Source organism: Ostrinia nubilalis, chromosome 19 (genome assembly GCF_963855985.1).
Source record: "Ostrinia nubilalis chromosome 19, ilOstNubi1.1, whole genome shotgun sequence".
Taxonomy (NCBI): Eukaryota; Metazoa; Arthropoda; class Insecta; order Lepidoptera; family Crambidae; genus Ostrinia; species Ostrinia nubilalis.
Genome location: NC_087106.1, coordinates 3,609,295 through 3,634,676, shown reverse-complemented (window position 1 = coordinate 3,634,676; position 25,382 = coordinate 3,609,295). Strand labels below are relative to the sequence as shown.

Sequence of the window (25,382 nt, the reverse complement as noted above, 5' to 3'; positions counted from 1 at the left end):
GGGCTGCCTTCCACATGCGGAAGTCGTTCTGCATGACCCCCCCCCCCCCCCCCCCCCAAGTTTAGGCCACGCCCACATGCAAATAATTCACTCACCATAGTTCTTAGTGAAGAGAATAGCCATGGCTTTCTTAGTTGAATAATCCATGAGGGTAGTAGCTATCAGCAGGCGATGCCAGGCGGTGCGAGCGGCCTTCCACATGCGGAAGTCGTTCTGCATGACAGCACCAGCCACGCCCCCTCCACAAAGGGTGGTGCTACCGCCCCCCCACGCCTCTTCCCCGAGGGCCACTTGGCTAAGAGCCAAGCGGAGACTCGGCTCACGGCACACGAAGTTCTGGAGCCTGGAATACGGTTGCTTTATATTGGGCACGAGATTCAAATATTACAAGCAAAATAAATTTGGTCTTCTAATACTGAAACTTTTCGATTAAAAATTGACTCTAAGATGAAATAGGAAAACGGTCAGGTTATTTGTTTTGGCCAAAGATTTGAGTTCTAAATCTATGTGGTATCTCCAATGTAGAAGAGTGAACGTGGAAATTTAATTTTACTGAATTTCTGATGAGAATATTAAAATGTCAAATTCCTAACGATACGATCACGTTGAACACCAAACCACAAAGTAGCGTTTTCAATTTACCCGTCGTGTATTCGTCGTGAGTTCTAGAGTCCCTCGGTCAGTTTGACCAAATCGTGGCATTATTTCTTTTAACCGTGCTGAATTTTGTTGTAAAGAAATTATGTTTTAACGTGGTATTCAACGGACGTGAAACTTTATTAACATCATCATTTAGTCTCCGCTTCAGGACACAATCTTCCAATTTATCAGGGGCCCAAAGTCCGGTCGCCGAGCACATAGAATTTCATCCACTGACCCCAAGCTCCTCATCCTTATCGCTCGCGCGTAATTATGTTGCTGTCGCGACTGTGCGACGGGCGGCCGAAGCGAGTGTGCAAGCGCGACAGCAATATAATTACGCGGGTGCGATAAGGATGGGTAGTTTGGGGTCACCGGATCGGACTTCCGGACTTTACACCTATTTTTAGTAAGGGGATAAATCTACAATAGGGATGTTTCCTGGGTCAAAAAGCAAGTTTTAATTAGTCCGTCAGTTAACTTATCAAAAAACACTCTACACGTATTATTCACTTTTTCAAACTAATGAAAATTTAAAGAGATAAAGCGCGCCAAAGTTCATAAGAAGAGGCCCGTGACGTCAATGCGTGCATAAAAGTGCCGCACGTTGTGACGTCGTGCGGAACTTCAACGCACCATAACTATGTAATTATTTGTTAGATTGACAAATAAAAATATATGTGTCCAATATTTTTTGATATTAAACATGACGGAGTAAAAAATTTTTTTTAGGAAACTAGCCTATTGAAATAAGAAAACGGACTCACCAGTTGAGCAGCTTCATGGCGAAGGTCTGGTGCGCGATGACGTGCGCGTGCATAACGAGCACCTTCAGGCTGGGCCCGTGCCGCGACGTGAACCTTTCGAACATCGCCGTGCAGCTGAGTAACATTCGCACGTCACGCCACCGGACAGCGATACAAAGTCAAAGTCAAAATGTCAAAGTCAAAGTCAAAATTTCTTTATTTGTTTGGACTAATAAATAGTTCTTACAAATCGTCATTTTGCTCTTAAGGAGCCTCTACATGTCTCATAATCTTTTTGCCCTACCAGCGCTTCGAGACCAACATTTGGCAAGTGCTGAGAAGAAGCGCCGCAACAAACTCAGTCACCACTGTCTGCCGGATAATATAAATAAATAGAAATAGTAGTAGTAGGTACATTCGATTCAGCATACGCCAGGCGAGGTAACGCTCGTCGCTCGTAAGCGTAGATACCAGGCAGGATTGGCAAATATTCATATTGTAGCGACAAGTAATTAGTAGTTTAGTGATACTTTATTATTTCTTTGTTTTTAGCGAAGCTCGTGTCGCTTATAAAAATGTATTAAAATGTTAGTGAATCAAATTTGTATTCTTATGAGAAATAAAGTGTCTTTAACCATAATTGAACGCTCTTGAGGCTTGGACGCAAATATTGGTAGAGACAAATAATACGTCCCAAGGCTTTTTAGACATGAGTTGTAGGCATCTTTTGGGCCAGTTTTTTATATTATTATATTATTTTTCGCAATCTTGGAGTAACTATTATCTATCTATACTATCTATATCTATACTAATATTATAAATGCGAAAGTAACTCTGTCTATCTGTCACGCTTTCACCACTGATGCGATTTTGATGAAATTTGGCATAGAGATAGTTTGAGTCCCGGAAAAGGATATAGGATAATTTTTATCCCGGTTTTTGAAACAGGGACGCGCGCGATAAGGTTTTTCTGTGACAGACAAAAATCCACGCGGGCGAAGCCGCTGGCGGAAAGCTAGTATTATTATTTTAAGAGCCGATTTACTTAATTTTGAAAAACTGAAAGCTCGTAAGCGTGGATATCAGGCAAGATATTGGTAGTGTAGAGACAAGGAATTAAACGCTCTGAAGCTTTTAAGACACGTGTGAATAATATGCATTTTCAGCGCAGTTTTTTATACATTTTTCAGCAAAAGTAATTAAGAGCCGATTGTATAGTATATTACAAAAAAATCAAGCGCAGAGACAAGGAATTAAACGCTTTGAGGTTGTCAAGACACTTGCCATCAAAAACGATAGCCATCTTTTTGGTCAGTTCTCTATAAAATTGTTGGATGAACAGTCCACCAAGAGAAAATCAATAGAATGTTAAAAACCCAACTTATTTCATCTCTTATTCCCTGGGAAGAGGCGATTGATTTTAAGAAAAACCTTCAGTTGTATATAATTAATTTAAAAAATAGTTACTTCGTACAAATAGGTCAATATGGTGTCCGCCCTCTTTATGCCTTTGTTCTTTTGTTTTATTATATTCTGCCTGGCGTAAAGCTGAACTCGAAAAGTTAGAGGATAGAACAAGCAATGTGTGTTAGCAGCAAAAGAATTCGATAGTGGTAAGTATAATGTGTAACTTCAACAAATTCAACAAAATACTTACCACAATCTTTAGAGTTATTGCGAAAGACAAGCTCAGTTAGTATTCTAGAACTACTATTATGTGCATAACTTAAACCTATCTTAATTATATACGTTTATATTGTGATGTAAGTCTTTTTCTGTATAATTTTATGCCAGTTAAATTAAAACTACAAAATAATAAAATTCATCTGTAGACGTAAAATCTACTCACTTTCAAAGTACACTTGACATCAAATAAATCGCACCTCCCGCGACAAGCACTTTCAAACGTATGCATTAAAGGAAAGGTTTTTACCCCAAAAATGTGTCTTTAGAAGGATCCAGCAGAGTCACTTCTTCAAAAAATAGGTAGCTACGCTTGAGTCAACTTTTATGGCTATAAAACTGTTAAGATTAATCGCAATCCATCTGTGAAAGAGGACACGTGAGATCATTATTTGGTTTATAACCATAAAAATTGGTCTAATTGAACCCAGAGGTGAGCCCCAAGTGAGGTCTTCTTTCAAGTCACATTTATGGTATATGTTAATCATTTATTTAGAAATTAAATGTGTTTTTCTTTAAGAACATTTATTGGGCTTTCAAATAATTGAGAATGTTACTAGGTATGCAAAATCACTTGAAACCTATGTTACAGTTAGGCTTTTACATTTACAAATACATTAGTTTTTATTTCATTCAAAAATACCCAGTAGTTATGATTTTATATGCATTCTAAGTTCGCTTAAATATTGAGTCCCGCCGACGGTCACGTGACCCCGCGTTACGTACATTCACAGTTTCCGCTCACTAGAAAACGGATATAAACATACTTAAATACATTTTTTTTGTAAATACAAACTTATTATACATATTAACACCCAGACCCATCACAGAAATTAAAATTGAACCAAACCCAAACTTGATGCGATTGTGTCGTTTTATTGCGAATTACCTTCCAGCTCCATCATTAGACCCTGTTTACTATATAGAATTAAAGTACTCATCAATACAAAACGAACGAGCCCAAACTCGATGGATTTAAGTCGTTTTATTATAGAGTTCCTATGGCCACCTTCCAGCTCCATCATCAGATCAGCTCCATGTCATCATAATATTGCATAGTCATCCAAATCACATGTGTTTGCGAAATTTCAGCTTAATCGGTTGCCTGGAAGTGGGTCTTAATTCAGCTTGCAAGATTCCACCCATACAAATATGAGCCAGTCACTGTGATATGACGTCACGCGCATAAAATGGCGGGCCGGCTGCCGCCCGCACTTTTAAAATTCAATAATTATCTTGGAAACTAATTGACGTATCGAAATAATTCTTTCACGTGTATTTTTTATTTTTAACAGAGAATACAGAAAGCTAAAAAACAAAATTAGTGAACATTCTTCATTGTTAGGAAGAAAATATTTAAAGTTCGCGTCGCGGAAGGTGCGGTTTATTTGATGTTGAGTGTATGTCAATACTAGTGGTATCAACGAGGGCTATCGTTTTAGCGCTCACCAGTTGGCACCACAGTAAAGTAAGGTTACTGTCACTGGTTAGTGGCGATGATAGTGGCGCCGATTGGTGGATTGGTGAGCTTTCAAGCGGTAGGAAGACTATCGTAGAGTAAATGTCGTAGAGTAGATGTTAATCGCCAGTGGTGCCAAATTATTACGTAAAACGATAGCCCTCATAGCCCTAACACACTACTGGACCGCAAAAAAAAGACGGTTAGAAAATCTTCTATAACTTACCTAACCTTAGTTTTTTGAAACGGAACAAACTGAAAGAACTGCGTATTTTTATTTATTTCACATATTTATTAAACTTCAATTAATTTAGTTTTTTATTTCATAATGCTAGGCGAGGTACTTTTGAAGATATTGATGATTTTCTGACCGACCCTTTTTCTTTGCGGTCCAGTGTACTATGGATGTTCAGCACACGCCAGCAACTTACGTCTCGATGTCGCCTTTAAGCTTATCGGCGACTTGGAAGGTGCTGCACTTGACGAGCGCGCGGCCCTCGCGGTCGATCAGCGTCACCAACTCCACGGCGTCGCGGTGGTTGCACTTCATCACGCGCGTCAGTGTCGTGATCACCTACGGATTGCGAAATAGATTGTTTTAACGCAATATACCAACGCAACAAGTACGTAAAACATTTGTTTTATTTTTTTTAAATAATATTTAAACCATTGCGTATGGTGTTTTGTATTTTTTGAATAAACTACGTATGTACAGTACAAACAAAAAGTAAAATATCTAAATTTAAAAGATTTCAATAATAATAAAAAAAACTGTTTTCTTCGACTTTGAAATGTATCATTCACGTGTCTTAGTTCCAATTTAAATTAGAAACAGATTTTTCAGTTGAAGTGACGGCGTCAAAAGCCAAAACCCAATATGATTTTTTTCTTTCCTCCTTAATAAGGTGTTAAAATGCAGATTTCGGTATACAATAAAACTGGTGAAGTCGCTAGAAAATCTACTGATCCATCATAAAGTCATGTACTACGAACCTGTTCAAATGTGTGTGTTTCATCGTTGTAGAGAACAGTGCAGTACCGATCGGGCGAATCTAGGATCTGCAGGAGATCCCTCTCGGCGTCTTTTAATCTGTAAGCAATACACACGGTGTTTCTTTACATGGTCGTATCAGAAATGAGGAGATCCGTAAACGAACTAAAGTCGCTGACATCGCCCGACAGATTAGCAAGCTGAAGTGGCAATGGGCAGGGCACATAGTAAACAGAACTGACGGCTGATGGGATAGTAGTATGGGATGTAGGTTCAGTACCTCTAGCATGAACAACTTTCGCAAATTCTATACTCAACCTTCGAATTAAACGATAACTTGACAATTTTGATTGTCAAAATATGTTTCGTGCAACCATTTCTCATACTAAGTTCACTTTACGATACGCGTTCACACGGCCGCTGTTGTAATTTTCGTACTAAATCTTTTGATGGCGATTCGAATACGCAAACGATTCGAAGTTGAAAGTTTTTCGTGCTAAAGGTACTGGAGTGGAGGCCACGTACCGGAAAACGCAGCGTGGGATATCCACCCACAAGGTGTATAGATTACCTACACTGAACTGTCCCACCAAACTCACTGACAGGGGGGTGCCACCATCGTTCAACTATATGGTTTCCAAACATGGCAAAAATAGTAACCAGCGATCCGGTATTGACGGTGGCGCCCCCCTGTCACTGTCACAGGTGGGACAGTTCAGTGTCCAATGCACTGTACCGTTGCCGTCTATACCGACAACCTCATAAAGGTAGCAGGAAGGCGCTGGATGCAGGCTACTACCAACCACGCGATATGGAAATCATTGAGACCTATGTTCAGCAGCGGACGTTATTTGGCTGAAACCAGGGATGTTATGGATATCCGTAACCGTAACCGATTCAATAGTTTCGGATAGTTATATTATACAGGGTGTAAAAAAACCTATCACGAAGACTGAAACTACGCCTTCTGTACACCCAACCAAGTAATATTACAAAATATTATTGGTGGGAAATATTTTTTATTTTTATGATTAAAAAAAATACAATATTCCGCAGCCCGCAATGTACAGCGCGCCACGCAACGCAATGACCGTGCCTATGTGTGTGTGAGTGTATTGGTTGGAGCGTACGCGCTTTCCCGCCACTACCTACCGATACCGCGACCGCAGAAGTATTTTGTACACAAAATTACCAGATTATTCACTTCCTACATTTAAAAAACACATTCCTTTAGCATTTGTTTAGGTTTAGAACTAAGTACTTACCGACTAATCCCCTTCGACGTCGTCTGGAATCGGCCGCTCCAACCGGACAAGTTGTGGCTCGAACTGACGGCCTTCCACGTGCAAGCAAACGCGTGCCAGGTAAATCGTGTTTTGATGCGCGCTCCAGTATTCCTTCACGTACAGACCGGTATTTAAGTTCCTCAAATCCGACACAATACACACCTAGACGAGGCGGACGGAGGCACAATCGGCTGATTGTCCAACAGACGTTGTACAGCCAGAACAATAATACGTGCATCAGTACGGTGGTGCGCTGTAGGATGTTTAGCCCGATACCTACAGCCTGCAGGGCTTCAGATGCGTTTCCACGTGCCCTCCCATAACAGTAAACCATGTTTACGTACTCACGAGCACTGTACGTATGGTTAGGCATCTTTCTAACACACATTCACTATTACCACACTCACTATCACACGTTCACACACTAACTATCCGCACGAGAAAACAATCAAAAGTCGCAAGCGCATTCGACGGCCGAAGAAACCGAACTGGCCGTGCGAGCAACGCGAGGCGCGAGCGGCCCCTCGCAACAAAGGCACTGCCCCGCGCGGCGAGACTGACTGACCAATAACAGTCAAGCAATACGTCTATCGAATGTGTCGTCGTGAATCGGTAGCGCTTTGTTATTACTCTTCATTTTCAACTACAAATTTACGTAATTTTTAACTTAACAAAAATGTAATTTCATCACTTTAGTACAGGCAAGTCTATCAACGAATGAGATTGTAAAAGCGGCGGCAAAAATACTTTGATTAATCTTTGTTAACTAAAGATCCGTCCTAGCATACTTAATAATAATTAATGCTTTAAGCAAGCTTCCAAAATACTCAAATTTGAATGAATTGTAGATGCGCAATCGTTATTAATAAAACAATAAGAATATCAATACATTTTGATAGTTATTCCGTGTAATAAAGTTACGTTCATTTAAAATAATCACGAACAAGACGATGAATCTTTTTATGTTGAAGAATGGAAGTAATTGGTATGAAAGAAGTGCTAAAAGATATGAAATTTTGTTTAGTTTCTAAAATCAATCGAGTTTAAAAATAAAATCTTATGTTTTAATCTCCCATCGAAAGTGAAGGAGCAAGAGTTTGCCAGTGTGTTATTTCTAGGCGTTCAAATTGCAGTAATAAGTAAGTTAAGTTTTATTTTATTAATTACTATCGTAAAGACGTAAAATTTATTAAGTTAGAGAGCTAGAAATAATGAACCTGTGTGTAAGAGCATTTGTCATTTGTTTACAGTACTTTTTAATGATACAAGTTTATCACATCTGCTTACTGCCTGTGATTAACGATTAAAATTACGTTTATTTAGAATCGCGTGCATAACCATTATTTATTTCAAGTAAATTATGAAGAAAGGAAGTAATGAGTAAGGAAGGAAGACTGAAAAAAGAGACCTTTTTATTTAGTTGCTGAAATCAATTAAGTTTAAAGAACACACAATCATCACTCCTATCGAAAGTGAATGCCTTAATCAACGATAGAAGTAACATTGCCAGGTGTTTACTCTAGGCGTTTAGAGCGGTGTGGTTAAGCAATAATTTGAGTTTTACTTTATGAATTTTATTACTATCGTAAAGACTTAAGTTATTGAAGTAGAGAGTTATTAATGTAAAGAATGACAGGCCTCATTCAAAAGATCATTATTCATCTGTTTACGGTACTTTTTAATGATACCTACTTACGCTTATCACACTTGCGTAGCTAATAAGACCTGTGATAATACATTGTGATAGAATAACGGTTATGCGTAAAAGCACGGTTTAGTTAACAACCTAGGTTCTGTAAGATTATTTAATTTGCGGAAAGAAACAAATTGGTGTAAAGGGTTTTTATTTATTAAAATGTAATTTATTATTTTTTAGAATAAAAACTAAACTGGTAAGGTGATATTAAGGTGTAAGTAACTAATTTAAGTACTCATTTCATTTTTACAAACTAGGTAGATTTGGATTAAGATCAGTTCAGTTGGTCCAGTCGTAGTCGTTGAACTCACAGTAGAGTTGAATGACTCATGGGCGAGCGCGGGTTGCGGTTCGGGGCGTGGGGGCAGCGCTTGAGCGTGTGTGCGCGCGCTGCTTTCCATTTCTTATTGTAAAGACAAAAGCCTTATTGTGACGAAAATACTCAAAATTTTAATAAGGTTTCTTAGAAAAAAAAATTTTAAACAACGAATTGAAATTGATAATGTAAAAACCTTGAAAAAAATATTCTGACTTTGACCTTCAATATCTCCTAAACCACAAGTTTCCCAGGTATGGTCCCAAAGAAAAAAATGATCCCCATGATGTGGAGAATAAGTAGTCTTCGGCTTCGGGATAGGTTTTTTTACACCCGTTATAGTAAATATTTTTTTGTATAGCATTATATGTAAAGGCAAAACAACCTGATTTACCTTTATAATGCCATCTAGTATAAATTTTTATTACTTTTTAATTGATGTAAAGTGTGCGGCCATGTATGAACCGTGTTGGACAACTGTTGCAAATTACATTCTAAAGCAAATATGTATATCTGTAACCGTAACCGAAACTTTCGGATATCCGAAATAAAAAAATATCCGTAACCGTAACCGAAACCGGTATAATATTATTCCTATATACGTAACCGTATCCATAACCACTACATATCATTACTGCACAGAGTGCGCGGCAGCTGCCACAGCGTACTGAAGGAGATAGCCGATAGTGGGGATTGTCCACTGATCGGCCACATGCTCAGCAGGACGAAGTCTGTTTTAGAAATAAGATACTAACATAGCCTAAGTTTTTACTAACATTATGGATGGATCCCTGTTATCTGAAATAAATATACTTTTTATTTTTATTTTATTTTTTATTTATTTATTTTATATCCATAACATCCCTAGAAACGACTGTGATGACGCACCTCAGGTCGTTGGGCAGGCTGGGCGCGTGGTCGTGCGTGAGCAGGCGCAGGCTGTAGGACAGGCAGACGGACGCGACTATCTTCATGCGCTCGATGACGTCAGCACTCACGTGAGCGCACGGCTGCTCCGCTGCATCGGCCGGCGCCTGGGCACATAATAAAGAATATTTAAGAGCCAAAGGAGAGAGACAAGCTGTGTATTTCTTATTTTACTTTCGTAAACCCCTCTATTCTTCTGTATTTAATAGGTACATACTCCAGGTTTCAGAAATTGCCTGTTTCTCGCTAATTCGCTAATAGGCAAGCTCATTCCATCCGATTCGCATGAGAACAGATCGGAGCAGACCTGTATAACAGTTAACAGCCTATTGAAACCTATATGGTATTCGTTGCAGTAATCGTACTTATTATAACCAGATAAAACAAGGTAGAGCAGCGACTTACCCATTGGCGTATCTAGGGTACTTTTCAGGGGGGTCTGGCCCCTGACATCCATGTGCGATCAACTAACATCTTTGAATCGGTAGCCCAACATCCTGGAGGAGGCACCAGGAAAGGCGTGCCACCCCGGCCCCCCGCTATATTTGCGCATGACTTACCGCATGTAGTTCACAGAAGGGGTCCCGCTTCCAGGCCTCCGTGTCGCCACAGTCGCAGCAACAATCTCAACCTTATGGCAAATATACAGGGTGTCCCGTAATGTAACGTCAAGCCGGAACTGGGTGTTGAGGCAAGTTGTGCTGGTTATCAGAAAAATATAAAAAAAAATCTATGTGGCATATTTTAAAAATAATAGGCATTTAAAAAAAAACAAAAAATTCTACTCCAGGTGACGGTCCTTTTGCTCGTGTTGCCACAAATCTTCACTTTTTCCAAATTTTTTTTTTGTTATGTAACCCTGAATAATGCTTCTCTAAATTGTTATCAAAATTACGAAACCAGCTGCTCCAGCTTGGATGAAAAAAATACATTATTCTCAAAAAAAAATTCAAAATAAAAATTTTGTCTAGTTTAAACTGACTGTACTGAAAAAAAAATGTACTACGCGAGTGTGGCAAGTGACGTCATAATTTGGCGCATTTAGTAAGGATTCCAAAGTGGTATAACACTTGGTAAATTTTTGCTGTAATTGTCGACAATTTTTGGTTTTTTGGAAATAATCCCGTTTTTAACTTTATCTACCTTGGTTAAAAATATTATTCTAATGTGCCCAAAATTTAAGTTTCTGGCTTAAGTGAGGTGGAGAAGCCACGAAGAGGGCCATCTTACCAAGCAGGGATGTTATGGATATCCGTAACCGTAACCGAAACTATCGGATATCCGAAATAAAAAAATGTCCATAACCGTAACCGAAACTGATTCAAAAGTTACGGATAGTTTCGGATAAAGGCCAAACTGCAAAACTCTATGAAATTTGCAGTATACACGCCGCAGCTGCAATGCCGCGTTGCCGATTTCATAGTTTTGCAGTTTGCGGTTGCAGTTTGCGGTCTGCGGCCCGTCTTGGAATTTTACCTTAAATCTTAATATTTGTTACCAACTTGTCTGGCATTCGCTGGCACCATCTAATATGCCAGCCTGTTTTACCTTTATCGTACATAGGTGTCGTCTTAGTTGGTACATAAAGTAGCTATGTGGGTCACGCTCACGCAGCATCTTGCTATTTGTATTATATTATACCTACATTTTTGAAATTCTAATAATTCCGTAACCGAAATTATCCGAGACTTTCGGATAATCTGAAATGATTTCATATCCGTGACCGTAACCGAAACCGGTATAATATTATTCTAATATCCGTAACCGTATCCATAACCGAAACTTCATATCCTTATTATCCCTGTGTTACCAAGTACAAGTGCAGGCAGAGCACAGTTGTCACAGTATGTCAACTACTAATTACTGTCATGGTGACAAAAGTTTCTGTGACTTTTGGGCACATTAGAATAATAATTTTTAACCAAGGTAAATAAAGTTAAAAACGGGACTATTTCCAAAAAAAACAAAAATTGTCGACAATTGCAGCAAAAATTTACCAAGTGTTATACCATTTTGGAATCCTTACTAAATGCGCCAAATTATGACGTCACTTGCCACACTCGCGTAGTACATTTTTTTTTCAGTACAGTCAGTTTAAACTAGGCAAAATTTTTATTTTGAATTTTTTTTTGAGAATAATGTATTTTTTTCATCCAAGCTGGAGCAGCTGGTTTTGTAATTTTGATAACAATTTAGAGAAGCATTATTCAGGGTTACATAACAAAAAAAAATTTGGAAAAAGTGAAGATTTGTGGCAACACGAGCAAAAGGACCGTCACCTGGAGTAGAATTTTTTGATTTTTTTTAAATGCCTATTATTTTTAAAATATGCCACATAGATTTTTTTTTATATTTTTCTGATAACCAGCACAACTTGCCTCAACACCCAGTTCCGGCTTGACGTTACATTACGGGACACCCTGTATAAGACACAGTGTTGAACTAGACCAGAGGCAGCGACTTACCGCATGTGACATGACACAGTGTTGAGACACGACCAGGGACATTGACTCATCGTATGAAACTCGCAGATAGGATCCTCTGTATCGCCGGAGTTACAGCAACATTTTCGCCCTTATTGCAACTACATAAGACACAGTATTGAGCAGCCTCTCACCGCATGTAGTTCGCAGAAGGGGTCCCGCTTCCAGGCCTCCGTGTCGCCACAGTCACAGCAGCCGCCGCCGCCGGACTGACCCATCTTGTACTTGTGGTGGCGATGCGCGGACACCTTGAAGCATTCCACGCACAGCACGCACGTGTTGTCCATGCCTGGAATGAAACATTTCATCATCAGGTCATTTAGTATCTACTGTAGGAGCACAACGCTCTTTAACTTGCCAGAGGCAAATGGAGAAGCTGACCAGTAGTCAGACTGGTTGAAAAGGCAAAAGTTATTTAATCATCATCACCCAGGTCATTTGGTCAAGCTGTAGATCCTGGCTACACAGGAGTTACAGCGGTGGGATTTGGGAACGAGAGGTGGGAATAGTCCCGTTCTCCGAGACAAATGGAAAATATGGCCTAAAGTCCGGTCGCCGAGCAGATAGAATTTCGTTCAATGACCCCAAGCTGGGTAGCTTGGGGTTCCTTATCGCTTGCGCGTAATTATATTGCTGTCGTGACAAGGGAGACAAGTCATTTCATATTATCACTATCCTCGATGATAAGGATGATAAGTTCCCTAAGGGAGAGACTTACCACACTCGCGGCAGCTGTAGGCCGGCTCGCCCTGCTTGAACACGCGGCCGCAGAGCGTGGAGCGGCGCGGCGGCGGCTGCGAGCCCACACGCCCTGCTCTAGCGGCTCCGTCGGCAGCTTGGCGGCTAGCTCCTCGTTACTGTGGGACGCTGGCACACTCACCACACTCGCGGCAGCTGTAGGCCGGCTCGCCCTGCTTGAATACGCGGCCGCAGAGCGTGGAGCGGCGCGGCGGCGGCTGCGAGCCCACACGAGCTACTCTAGTGGCTCCGTCGGCAGCTTGGCGGCTAGCTCCTCGTTACTGTGGGACGCTGGCACACTCACCGCACTCGCGGCAGCTGTAGGCCCACGTGTAGACACACAAACTGATCTAGCGGCTCCGTCGGCAGCTTGGCGGCTAGCTCCTCGTTACTGTGGGACGCTGGCACACTCACCACACTCGCGGCAGCTGTAGGCCGACGCCCTGCTCTAGCGGCTCACTCGGCAGCTTGGCGGCTAGCTCCTCGTTACTGTGGGACGCTAGCTCCTCGTTACTGTGGGACGCTAGCTCCTCGTTACTGTGGGACGCTAGCTCCTCGTTACTGTGGGACGCTAGCTCCTCGTTACTGTGGGACGCTAGCTCCTCGTTACTGTGGGACGCTAGCTCCTCGTTACTGTGGGACGCTAGCACACTCACCGCACTAGAGATTGCAATCCGGATTATTCGAAATTCGAAAATATCTGAAAAATCCGGATTTTGAGGCTATAAAAAAATCCGGATTTTGACTTTGAAATCCGGTTTTTTCGAATATTTTTACCCCAAAAATTTTATCATAAAATCATAAACCAAAATATCTATTTGATGCAACATGGATGCAAAACAAGCGAAGTTTTGATTGAACGCACCCGCACTTCGTCGCACAACACTCACACCTGCACTGTGCCTGCACAATGACGCGTCATGCCGCATGCGTAAGTGAATTCGCTAGTCGGCCAATGAGTTTTATACGAGACGCTGATTCTGAAACACCATATCGCTGAGTTTTAAAGAGCAGCTAAATCGGCAAATATCCCTTGCAAGTGTAAGTCATCATCATCATCATCATCTCAGCCATAGGACGTCCACTGCTGAACATAGGCCCCCCCAATGCTTTCCATGTTGCCTGGTTGGTAGCGACCTGCGTCCAGCGCCTTCCTGCTACCTTTATGATGTTATCGGTCCACCTTGTGGGTGGACGTCCCACGCTGCGTTTTCCGGTACGCGGCCTCCACTCCAAATTCAAATTCAAATTATTTATTGCATGTCACTCCAGAACCTTGCTGCCCCATCGGCCGTCAGTTCTGCGTACTATGTGCCCTGCCCATTGCCACTTCAGCTTGTATCCGTCGGGCTAGTATGTCAGCGACTTTAGTTTGTTTACGGATCTCCTCATTTCTGATTCGATCTCGTAAAGAAACACCGAGCATAGCCCTCTCCATAGCACGCTGTGCAATTCGAGCTTCTGTATAAGGCCTATAGTGAGAGGTCACGTTTCCGAACCATAAGTCATCACTGGTAACACACATTGGTTGTAGACCTTAATCTTCAGGCACTGAGGTATTTTGGACGAAAAGATGTTGCGTCGTTTCCCAAACGCTGCCCAGCCGAGTTATGACAATTGACCTCTTTCTCGAAATTGGACCTACCCAGCTGAATCGTTTGTCCGAGGTAGACATACTTGTCAACAATCTCGAGAATTGATCTCTCAACCGAAACTGGGTAGGGCGCAACATGGACATTGGACATAAGCTTTGTTTTCTCCATATTCATCCGCAGGCCAAGTGTAAGTAGAGATCTTCAACCTCGCCCATCATTAATCCATCTCGATTTGCTTACATTAATTCATCTCGAAATGTCATTGTATGAGAATGGGGGTGATTGTGGAGAAATCCTTAAAAGAGTTCTAAACAGGTTGTTGGCTATACCGCCGACCATTTAGCTGGGTTGATGATGGAGTCAAGAGGTGACCATAGGAACTCTTAAACGAAACGGCGGAATCGCATCGACCTTGGGTTCGTTGGATTTGTCTTTTCGAGCACTTTAGTGCTAGATGATGCCCAGGGTCCTGATGATGGATTCGGGAGGTGGCCATAGGAACTCCTAAACGAAACGGTGGAAACTCATCAAATTTGGGTTTGTTGGATTTGTCTTTTCAAGCACATAAGTGCTAGATGATGTTCAGGGTCCTGATGATGAAGTCAGGAGGTGGCCATAGGAACTCCTAACCGAAACGGCAGAAACTTATAGAGTTTGAGTTCGTTGGATTCGTCTTCCCGAGCACTTTGGTCGTAAATAATGACCAGGGCCCTGAGATTGAAATACAACTTAAAAGTGTAAAATAAAATTATAATAAAAAAAATGAGCTCCCCTGGCCTACCTGGAAATCTTTATAGACTTCGGACAGGTCTGCCGTAGTAAGGACAATCTGTTCAGGTGTCAGGTGGGGATTCTTGGGTGGATCAAACTTGGAGTGCAAGTGTGGTTTTGTTCCCCAGTCGACGAAGCACATGATGTCGTGCCCTGCCTGCCCAAACAACTGCAAGCAGGAAGATTTAATGAAGGCTACTGACAACGCCACTCTTGTGGCGGAGTTTTGGGCTGGACGCTGTATAGGTTTTTTGTCGACACGACAAGAAAAAGAATAAAAAAAATATTTTATAGGTACAAGCAAGTTTTTATTCTGAAATGCAGTTGTACTAAAACGAAAATAAAATAATGCAAGGTTCAAATAATTTCGAAATTTGTAGCGCAAACCGAAAATAAGAGGAATAAATTCCATGCGCGATAATAAAATAAAACGCTTTTCTTCAAATACTTACATCTTTTTGAAAAAAACTACGTTTTATTTAAATTAAATTGATGGTTTAAAAAATTTACCCAATATTCGAAAAATCCGGATAATCCGGATTTGTACGTAACACAAATCCGGATTTAAGAAAAATCCGGATTTTGCAATCTCTACACCGCACTCGCGGCAGCTGTAGGCCGGCTCGCCCTGCTTGAACACGCGGCCGCAGAGCGTGGAGCGGCGCGGCGGCGGCTGCGAGCCCACACGCCCTGCTCTAGCGGCTCCGTCGGCAGCTTGGCGGCTAGCTCCTCGTTACTGTGGGACGCTGGCACACTCACCACACTCGCGGCAGCTGTAGGCCGGCTCGCCCTGCTTGAACACGCGGCCGCAGAGCGTGGAGCGGCGCGGCGGCGGCTGCGAGCCCACACGCCCTGCTCTAGCGGCTCCGTCGGCAGCTTGGCGGCTAGCTCCTCGTTACTGTGGGACGCTGGCACACTCACCACACTCGCGGCAGCTGTAGGCTGGCTCGCCCTGCTTGAACACGCGGCCGCAGAGCGTGGAGCGACGCGGCGGCGGCTGCGAGCCCTCCGCGGTGCCCCACACGAACTGCTCTAGCGGCTCCGTTAGCAGCTTGGCGGCTAGCTCCTCGTCGAACGACCAGTCTAAGGCAAAACACGTCACGAAGTCAAAATCAAATTCTACAATGGACGACATTTTGCTAAAACGAACATGCAGGACCTTTTCAAGAGACTTATAGACGTCCCAAATAGGTATACATCGATAAGAAGTGACGGAAGAAAGTCAGTCACCGTTTCAGCCACATAACGTCCACTTCTGAACATAGGCCTCCCCCAATGATTTCCACATCACCCGGTTGATAGCGGCCTGCATACAGCGCCCTGCTGCTATCTTGTTTATTACAGATTTATTTATTATTTAATTGATCATACTTATTTTTTTTTAAATACAGTTTTTATTTGCGCAGTCATTAGTTATTTCATAAATAAAATTAATTACAAGACAACAATTATCACCTGTAGCTTTATTAAAAACTCAGCAATGATCAAATCAATTGATCGACATACAACCGATTCGGCTAACAAGATTTGGCAGCCTATAATGTATGTTTTGGTTAATTACCCGTCAATGAACGTCTATTGGCTCTGTAATAACGTGTGTTGGCACTAAACAATGTATTGTAGTTTAAGATTGCATTTAAACTAAGATTTACCTTCGTGAATTATGAGATAGCTTCGACGGATGAAATTATTGCTCTTAAAGCCCGGTCTCCGAGCACGTAGAATTTTTCCCAATGACCCCAAGCTACACATCCTTATCGCTCGCGCGTAATTATATTGCTGTTGCGCTCGCACTGCCGTCGCACAGTCGCGACAGCAATATAATTATGCCCGAGCTACAAGGATGGGTAGCTTGGGGTCATTGGACAAAATTCTACGTGCTCGGTGATCAGAGTCCAGACTATAGACAAAAATTCACAATATTCTAACTACATGAAGCTTAATCGTTTCAGCCAAATGACGTCCACTGCTGGACAAAGGCCTTCCCCTTCCACAACGAAAGGTCCTGCGCTGTCCGCATCCAGGCACTTCCCGGGACCTTCACCAGATCGTCGGGCCACCTAGTGGAAGGCCTGCTAACACTACGTCTTCCGTAAAGCTTAATATTAAGAATATTAAGCTTGAGTACATAAATATTATAAGTTAAGGTTTGTCGAAATAGAGTTGGTGGTGCCATTCTCCAATAAATTATTGCATAACAATCATTATGTATCAAAAGTTTAAAAAATCTTTGTTTAGACTAAATAGGTACAATTTGATCGAGTTAACAGCGCACCTGGCAGTAGTGTTCCCGGGGCCTATAGGCTTTTAGGCTTAAAATTAAGCCTATTTAGTTCTTTTTTTGGCCATGATAGACTACTAGGCTTTTAAAAGGCTACTCATTATAAAAAGCCTATAGGTTTACAAAAAAACCTATAGGCCTAAATAGCCTTTTAGGCTTTATTTCCGACTAAAGTCTTTTTCGAGTAGTAGGCTTATTATAAGGCTATAGCCATTATTCAGGTTATGGCTTAGTATGAATTAAACAAGTATTTTTGTATTGCATTTATTTTTAAATTAAATAAAAACGAATATTATTTGAAATTGGAAATAATTAAGTACCTAATTGTTATACATTATTATTATCATATATTTCTAGGATCCCATCATCAGATCCTGACTTGGTGACAATGGGACCACCTCAGAAGTGTACCCTATCGAACAAAAAAAGAATTTTGAAAATCGTTCCACAATTGACGGAGTAATCGGTGAACATACATAGAAAAAAAAATACATACAGTCGAACATATAACCTCCTTCTTTTTTGAAGTCGGTTAAAAATAAATATTCATATACATATTCATTTATTGCATCCTGTTGTACAATTAGGTGTTTACAAATAAATAAAATAGACCTAGCCTAAAGGACGAAAAATCTTTATAGGCCTTTTAAAAAGGCTAAAAGCCTATAGTCATCGGGTAGACAAAAAAAGGCTATGAAAAAGGCCTAGCCTAAAGGCCTAAAAGACCTTTTTAGGCTTTTTTCCCGCTGTAGCCCCTAATTCATAGGCTAGCCTTAAAAAAAAGCCTAAAAGCCTATAGGCCTCGGGAACACTACCTGGCAGCCGTGACATCACATCGACGCTCTGGTACGGATGGGGCTGAACGCAGGGAGGTGTACGGGTGAGTGCGAGGGAGAGTCGCATTCCAGCGAGGTGCGCAGATAACTCTATCGAGCTAACTTGCTCTTTAACTAGAGTTTATTAAAGAGCAAGTCGAGCTAACGAGCGGGTTGTCGATAGTGCTTATCATCTAGCCACTCACCCAAGCAAGTCCTGTTAGGCAGCGGCGAGTATATCCTGGGCACGGTGACCCGCCAGTGGTCCTGGAAGTGTCCAGGGGAGAGCACCCCCTCCGCCATCTTGGTTCTCCACAGTTCCAGCACCGCATCGGCTCTCGAAGGCAACGTGAACCTACGCACCGAAGTCTCATCGTCACTCATTTTAGAAGACAATCACTGTACCTACTGCAACGTTCACTGTTTTAAAGTCATTTACGATTGGCTTAAAAGGGCTTGCACCCTTGTGAAACACCATTTAAAAAAATGTAACGTTCACTATAAGCCGGGTGTCCAGCGTGTTTTGTCCTAGACTATCAACAAAAACATTTCAACATTAAACATTTTTTGTAGACAATTTTGTTGAATGTTGTCGGTTATAGTTGTCTAAGGCACAAAACCGTCCCAGCAATATATTGATACGAGGGCGCTACTATCAATACTGGGTTACATATTAGTTCCGATTATAATTGAATGTATTAAACTTTTCAATAAATTACCACAAACTGTTGTAGAATTGCCCATTCATAAATTTAATGAAAAAGGGCTACTATAAAGTTGATGATTATATAAAAGATAAAAATGTTTGAAATGTTTAACTACCTAGCTCGCATCAATACTTATGACTATAATTTGTATATTTTAAAGACTGTAAACCCTTGAAAAGGAGGCTGACAATAGTGACTGAGTATCTTGCGCTGCTTCTTCTCAGCACTGGCCCATTTATTGTCCCGAAGCAGTGGTAGGGTTAATATTGAGACGTGTAAGTGCTTTTTAAAAGCCTATTTGCAAAAATAAATGAGTTTTATGAGTTTTTAATTATGACATTTACAAGAGGGCGCTACTATCAATACTGGGATAGTTCCGATTTTTTCCATTTGACATTTCAGAATAATTTGACTATAACAACACAGTTTGTTCATACACTTTATTGATAGGTTTCATTGATGAAGTTTGAGAGCCACTGTAAAGCTTCGTTTAGTTCTTTTGTGAACGAGTTTAACCAGTCAGAAGTTTAATGATACACATACACATTAATGTCCATTGTTTTAAAATGTTTTCAACGTGTCATTTGTTTTTCGGGGACACTAATCATTTTTACATTTATTCTGTGACTAACATTGAGCAATTGCCAAAGTTTGCTTTACTTAAAACAATGCGAGGTTTCTGATCATATTATGTACTAGCGGCCGCCCGCGACTTCGTACGCGTGGATCCCGTTTTACCCCCTTCATCTATCTTACGCGGTTTAGATTTTTTCATACAAATGTTTTTTCCCGCTAACTCCCGTTCCCGTTAGAATTTCGCAATATCCTGTTGTAACTAAGCTTTAAGTTTACTAAGGGACCTGCATGCCAAATTTCAAGCGTCTAACTTAAACGATTTAGATTTTTCATACAAAAGGATTTTCCCGGTAATTCCTGTTCCTGTGGGAATTTCTGGAATTCCTTTCTTAGTGCACCTCTACGGTACCTAAGCTACGTCCTTTATAAATTTCAAGTGCCTACGTTTAGCCGTTTAGGCTGTGCGTGGGTATGTCAGTGAGTCAGTCATACAAAAGGAATTTCCCGCTAATTCCAGTTCCCGTGGGAATTTTGCAATATCCTGTTGTAACTAAGCTTTAAGTTTACTAAGGTACCTGCATGCCAAATTTTAAGCGTCTAACTTACGCGGTTTAGATTTTTTCATACAAATGTTTTTTCCCGCTAACTCCCGTTCCCGTGAGAATTATGCAATATCCTGTTGTAACTAAGCTTTAAATTGACTAAGGTAGGTACCTGCATGCCAAATTTCAAGCGTCTATCTTACGTGGCTTAGATTTTTTCATACAAATGTTTTTTCTCGCAAATTCCCGTTCCCGTAGGAATTTTGCAATATCCTGTTATAACTAAGCTTTAAGTTTACTAAGGTACCTGCTTGCCAAATTTCAAGCGTCTAACTTAAGCGGTTTAGATTTTTCATACAAAAGGATTTTCCCGCTAATGCCCGTTCCCGTGGGAATTCCTAAGTATCCTATAACCTGCCCAGGAGTATGAAGAATAATTGTACCAAGTTTCGTTAAAATCCGTCGAGTAGTTTTTGTTTCTATAAGGAACATACAGACAGACAGACAGACAGACAGACAGACAGACAGACAAAAATTTTACTGATTGCATTTTTGGCATCAGTATCGATCACTAATCACCCCCTGATAGTTATTTTAAAAATATATTTCATGTACAGAATTGACCTCTCTACAGATTTATTATAAGTATAGATTACAAATAAATACAAAATATGCTATGTTCATCATAAAAAAATACTATTTTCAATGTGAAAGATTTTTTCAAATTGTTCCACTAGTTTTTGAGTTTATTTCGCTACAAACATACAATAATACTACAAATATTTCCTCTTAGTATAGACTAGTATAGGAACTAGCATTTCTTATTAGAAACGTGCCGTTTGCATGTGTTATATCGAATAATCTATTTATAACATAAACAACAAATATGCAATATCTCGACTATGCCACATCACAACAGCGTTTATTCAATCAGATGATTGTGCCCATGATCGTATTTGTAAGCATTGAATTACTTGAAAGGAACGATAAGAATTTCAAGTAAATACTTCCTAGTGATACCGAATGGGAGTGGATAAAATAAATTATATTATTGCATGCTGAGATAACAACACGATGTACAGTCAGCGTCAAATAGTTCGTGACACCCAAAGTAGCCAAAAAGTTCGCAACACGTCTTTGTTACAATTGGAATAAGGGTGTGTTGTCAACCTTTTGGCCACTTGGGTGTCACGAACTAATTGACGCCGACTGTACATGTAATTTACTTAATTTATTTAATGAAACAGCTGTGCAATTTATTATAGAACTTCACAATTGTCTAGTTGACACCATTACAAACATTCCAAGACGCAAATACTGTACAATTTCAGTCGTTAAATGCAATTAATTTTCAAATTAAAACTGTAAAATTAAATTTTCTGTTGGCTTGAAATCAATTATATTGCAATGAGGTAGAAGTGACGTCATAGTTTCTAATGCAAACAAATACCATCCACAATTTACACACTTAACATATTATAGGAATTTTGGGAAACTAGGGAAAAATAAAAAATAATATGGCATGGCACGGAACACAAATATGTAAACAGGAAAAGCAAATACTTTTGTATGTAATTTAACAAAGGTTTATTCAAAATGCAAATGAGTAATGCACGTAATTCTACAATTTGTAAATATACAATGATTATGAATATTTGGCAATCGTATCTTGTTATCGAGAGATCAAATCGCACAGAAAATACACATCGATAACGTTATCACACATTATTTTCAGATTTGTTACTTTTTTCGTGTCTTTCACTGTGTTTTTAGGTGAACCAACACAACGTGTCCGTGGCACTATAAACAATGCACTGAGTCTGCGTTTGGCACACCGCCACGGCAGTGAACATAGTCTATTTATAAAAAAAAATACAAACCACAGCTGATACGACAATTTTAAATTCTATTTCTTATAGAATACGGATCAATTAATATCGTTAATAGTGTCACCCCTATTAGGAAAATGTTAGACAAAGGTTGGTCGTTTGAAGGTCTGTCTGTAGAACTGTGTATGGATTGGAGTTTTCCTGTTCTTATTATTATGCCCATTAATAGAAATGATAATTTTTGAGGTGAACGGCCAAGCTTTACAATGTAACTACTTAAAAACAGCCGTTTGGGCTGATGGGTATATCCCTAGTCTACCTATGGGTCCAAGAATTACAATTTTCGAATGAAGTTGCCGTTCGAATTCCGCTCACGATAAAGTTAGCGTGATGAGCACGAGTATTAGCTAAAGGTGCTTTATCCCGTACCAGTTCAATCTTTCTTTAGGACAGTGCAATTGGTGTGACAGTTGGCCCTATTTTTTGAAAGGCTACGGTCAAGGTCCGATCAGTGTTTTTTAAGAGTGTTCTAGCAGATATGCTCATGGTAATGCCCAAGGTCTACTGTCCATGGAACCGTATCATCATAAACTTTACCGCTCCCGACTAAAGAGTTTCATAGTTTTTATTTTATGTAAGATACATGTGGAATAGCTCCGAGCGTAAAAAGCGGATGTGAAGCACTACGGAGAGTAAGCCTTGCTACAGTCAGTGTCAAATAATTCGAGACACCCAAAGTAGCCAAAAAGTTCGCAATAAGTCTTTGTTACAGTTGGAATTTGGTTGTATGTGTTCTCTGTCAACTTTTTGGCTACTTTGGGTGTCACGAATTATTTGACGCTGACTTTACAAGCCATTCGGAACTCACAAGTTTAGATCACACTGGTCAATATTTTCATAGAATGTCGTTTCACAATAAAGGTCATAGGCCATACACGAGCCTAAATAAATATGTACATGTCAGCAATTCCGACATTTGGTTTTATAGATAATCGTATCCTGGGGAACTACGAGAATGGAATATACATGTATACATACAAGTTAATGCCACCAGCTTTACTCGCGTGGAAAGTTTCACTATCTAAATCTAGTTGGCACAAGTTAACCTAATGAAATGTTTTCGAAGCACACTGTTGTAAGTTGTAATGTTGTAAATCACATAACATGCCGACAAAAATATCTAAAAACATTACCCTCATTTGCTTTGAAGTCGGATAAATAAAACATGAAAATCCAGTTAGCTTGAGCATTCAGACAACCTAAATACCATTTTACACGCGCTGATATTATGTTATCGGTGACAATATTTATAAGCTAATTATTTAGCATATACCTACTTTATTTTAGTATTCTGTGTTTTTATAAAACCATGCCGAAGAACTTCCCTTTGCTAATTAATAATCAAGTAGTGGTCACCAACACCTTAATTTTCCATAAAGGTACAGTTACACATGCTCATAAAATGGCATGTCAACAAGCGTGCGCGAACAACAATATTTTCTTAAAGGTTACCTAAACCTTTGTATGTTACCTATCATCCGCTTTGCAATGGAGGGAAATCGAACCTTAACTTCGAACTCCTCCTATGTTCTTCTGATTAATTTCGTTACAGGTCCAATGACAGTTTATCTTTCCCCCGGGACGGGCCAAACTTGAACTACACTGGTTTTTATTGGCAGTCTAGTCAAGCTGTAGATACACAGGAGTTGCAGCAGTGGGAACGAGAGGTGGGAAAATTATAGATATTTTCTTGAAAATCAGATTTTGACAGTTGAAGGACGTATTTGGATTCGTTCGTTCGTTCGTTTCAGTCGAAAGACGTCCACTGTTGGACAAAGGCCTCCCCAAGGATTTCCACAAAGACCGGTCCTGCGCCGCCCGCATCCAGGCTCCTCCCGCGATCTTCACCAGATCGTCGGTCCACCTAGTGGGAGGCCTGCCCACGCTACGTCTTCCGGCTCGTGGTCGCCACTCAAGAACTGTCCTGCCCCAGCGGCCATCAGCTCTACGATGTGCCCCGCCCACTGCCACTTGATTTTAGCGATTCTGCGGGCTATTTGGAATTTTGGATTAGGAGGATTGATTATAGCAACCCGACCTAAGCCGCTAAAACCTACATTACAGATTGCGATCAAAATTAAACTTACTGAGGTTCTGGTGATCTGGTCGCATAGAACCAGCCCCATAAGTAGTCCCATATAGAATCCGACATACATGAAGCACTCGCGCACAACTTAAAAATGACCTACGATTTTCAAAACTGTATGTTTTTGTAGGTTTCATAACGTGTATACTTGTATTGTAAATATAGGCAAGTCGCAGCCAAATTGTTAAATAAGATTTATTAGAAATGGCTAACCGTTAACAGCAATGCTTTAAAAAATCTAGACTGGTTGGGAGTCTATCCAAAGTGAAATTATTTATTTGTAAATCTGATGTTAACTAAAGCCTGGTCCGTGAGCAAGTAGAATTTTGTCCAATGACCCCAAGCTACCCATCCTTATTGCTCGCGCGTAATTATATTGCTGTTGCGCTCGCACACTCACTGCGGGCGCCCGTCGCACAGTCGCGACAGCAATATAATTACGCGCGAGCGATAAGGATGGGTAGCTTGGGGTCATTGGACAAAATTCTACGTGCTCATGGACCAGGCTTTAATCATTTTCATAAAAACTTGTGTGTACAGTCAGCGGCAAATATTTCGTGGCACCCAAAGTTGACAACTGGCAAAAAAAGTTGACAACACAACCTTGTTGCGAACTTTTTGGCTACTTTGGCTGTCACGAACTAAAATGCTAACTTTACCTTTAAGGCTATCATGAATGTTACTCTGTCTCAGGCCCGGTTTCCAGCCAAGCGGAGGGGAAAGAGGTTTGAATAATAAACAAGTGTTTGAAAATCTGATTGGACACATCTCTCATCTACGCTTTGGTGGAAACTAGGTCTTGAGAGTCTTAGGGGGCTACACTGACCAAAAATGAAACTATAACCCGGGTGCTAAGAATTTAGCTGGCCATTTGTAACCCGGGAAACTTGACCTTTACTGGTTGGGTTTTTATTGGCGGTCAAGCTATAGATCCTGGCTACACAGGAGTTGCAGCGGTGGGAAAGAGAGGTGGGAAAAGTCCCGTACCGCGGGAGTTACAACAGTGCTGCGAATTTATCTGGCCATTTCAAATTCTAACACACCACGCATTCAAAGTTTTCTGCTATCAGATTAAGCGCCAATTCAGCTAGCATTCTAAAAAAGGAAAAAAGGGCTATCCGTTCAACTGACTGATTCAACTACTTGACTGCGACTT

The 25,382-nt window shown here is 40.7% G+C and overlaps 1 protein-coding gene across 1 annotated transcript in view; it reads right to left on the bottom strand.

Moving 5' to 3' along the window:
* The window catches only part of LOC135081381 (E3 ubiquitin-protein ligase UBR2), a 62,844-nt gene that overhangs the window by 31,867 nt on the left and 5,595 nt on the right, over positions 1-25,382 (bottom strand). The window contains exons 3-10 of the mRNA XM_063976101.1: positions 18,633-18,781; positions 16,252-16,413; positions 12,364-12,515; positions 9,705-9,850; positions 5,521-5,617; positions 4,959-5,101; positions 1,407-1,499; positions 96-343 (exon numbers count right to left, since the gene is read on the bottom strand). Of these exons, the coding sequence (XP_063832171.1) occupies positions 96-343; positions 1,407-1,499; positions 4,959-5,101; positions 5,521-5,617; positions 9,705-9,850; positions 12,364-12,515; positions 16,252-16,413; positions 18,633-18,781 (1,190 nt within the window). The remainder of the gene's footprint in view (positions 1-95; positions 344-1,406; positions 1,500-4,958; positions 5,102-5,520; positions 5,618-9,704; positions 9,851-12,363; positions 12,516-16,251; positions 16,414-18,632; positions 18,782-25,382) is intronic.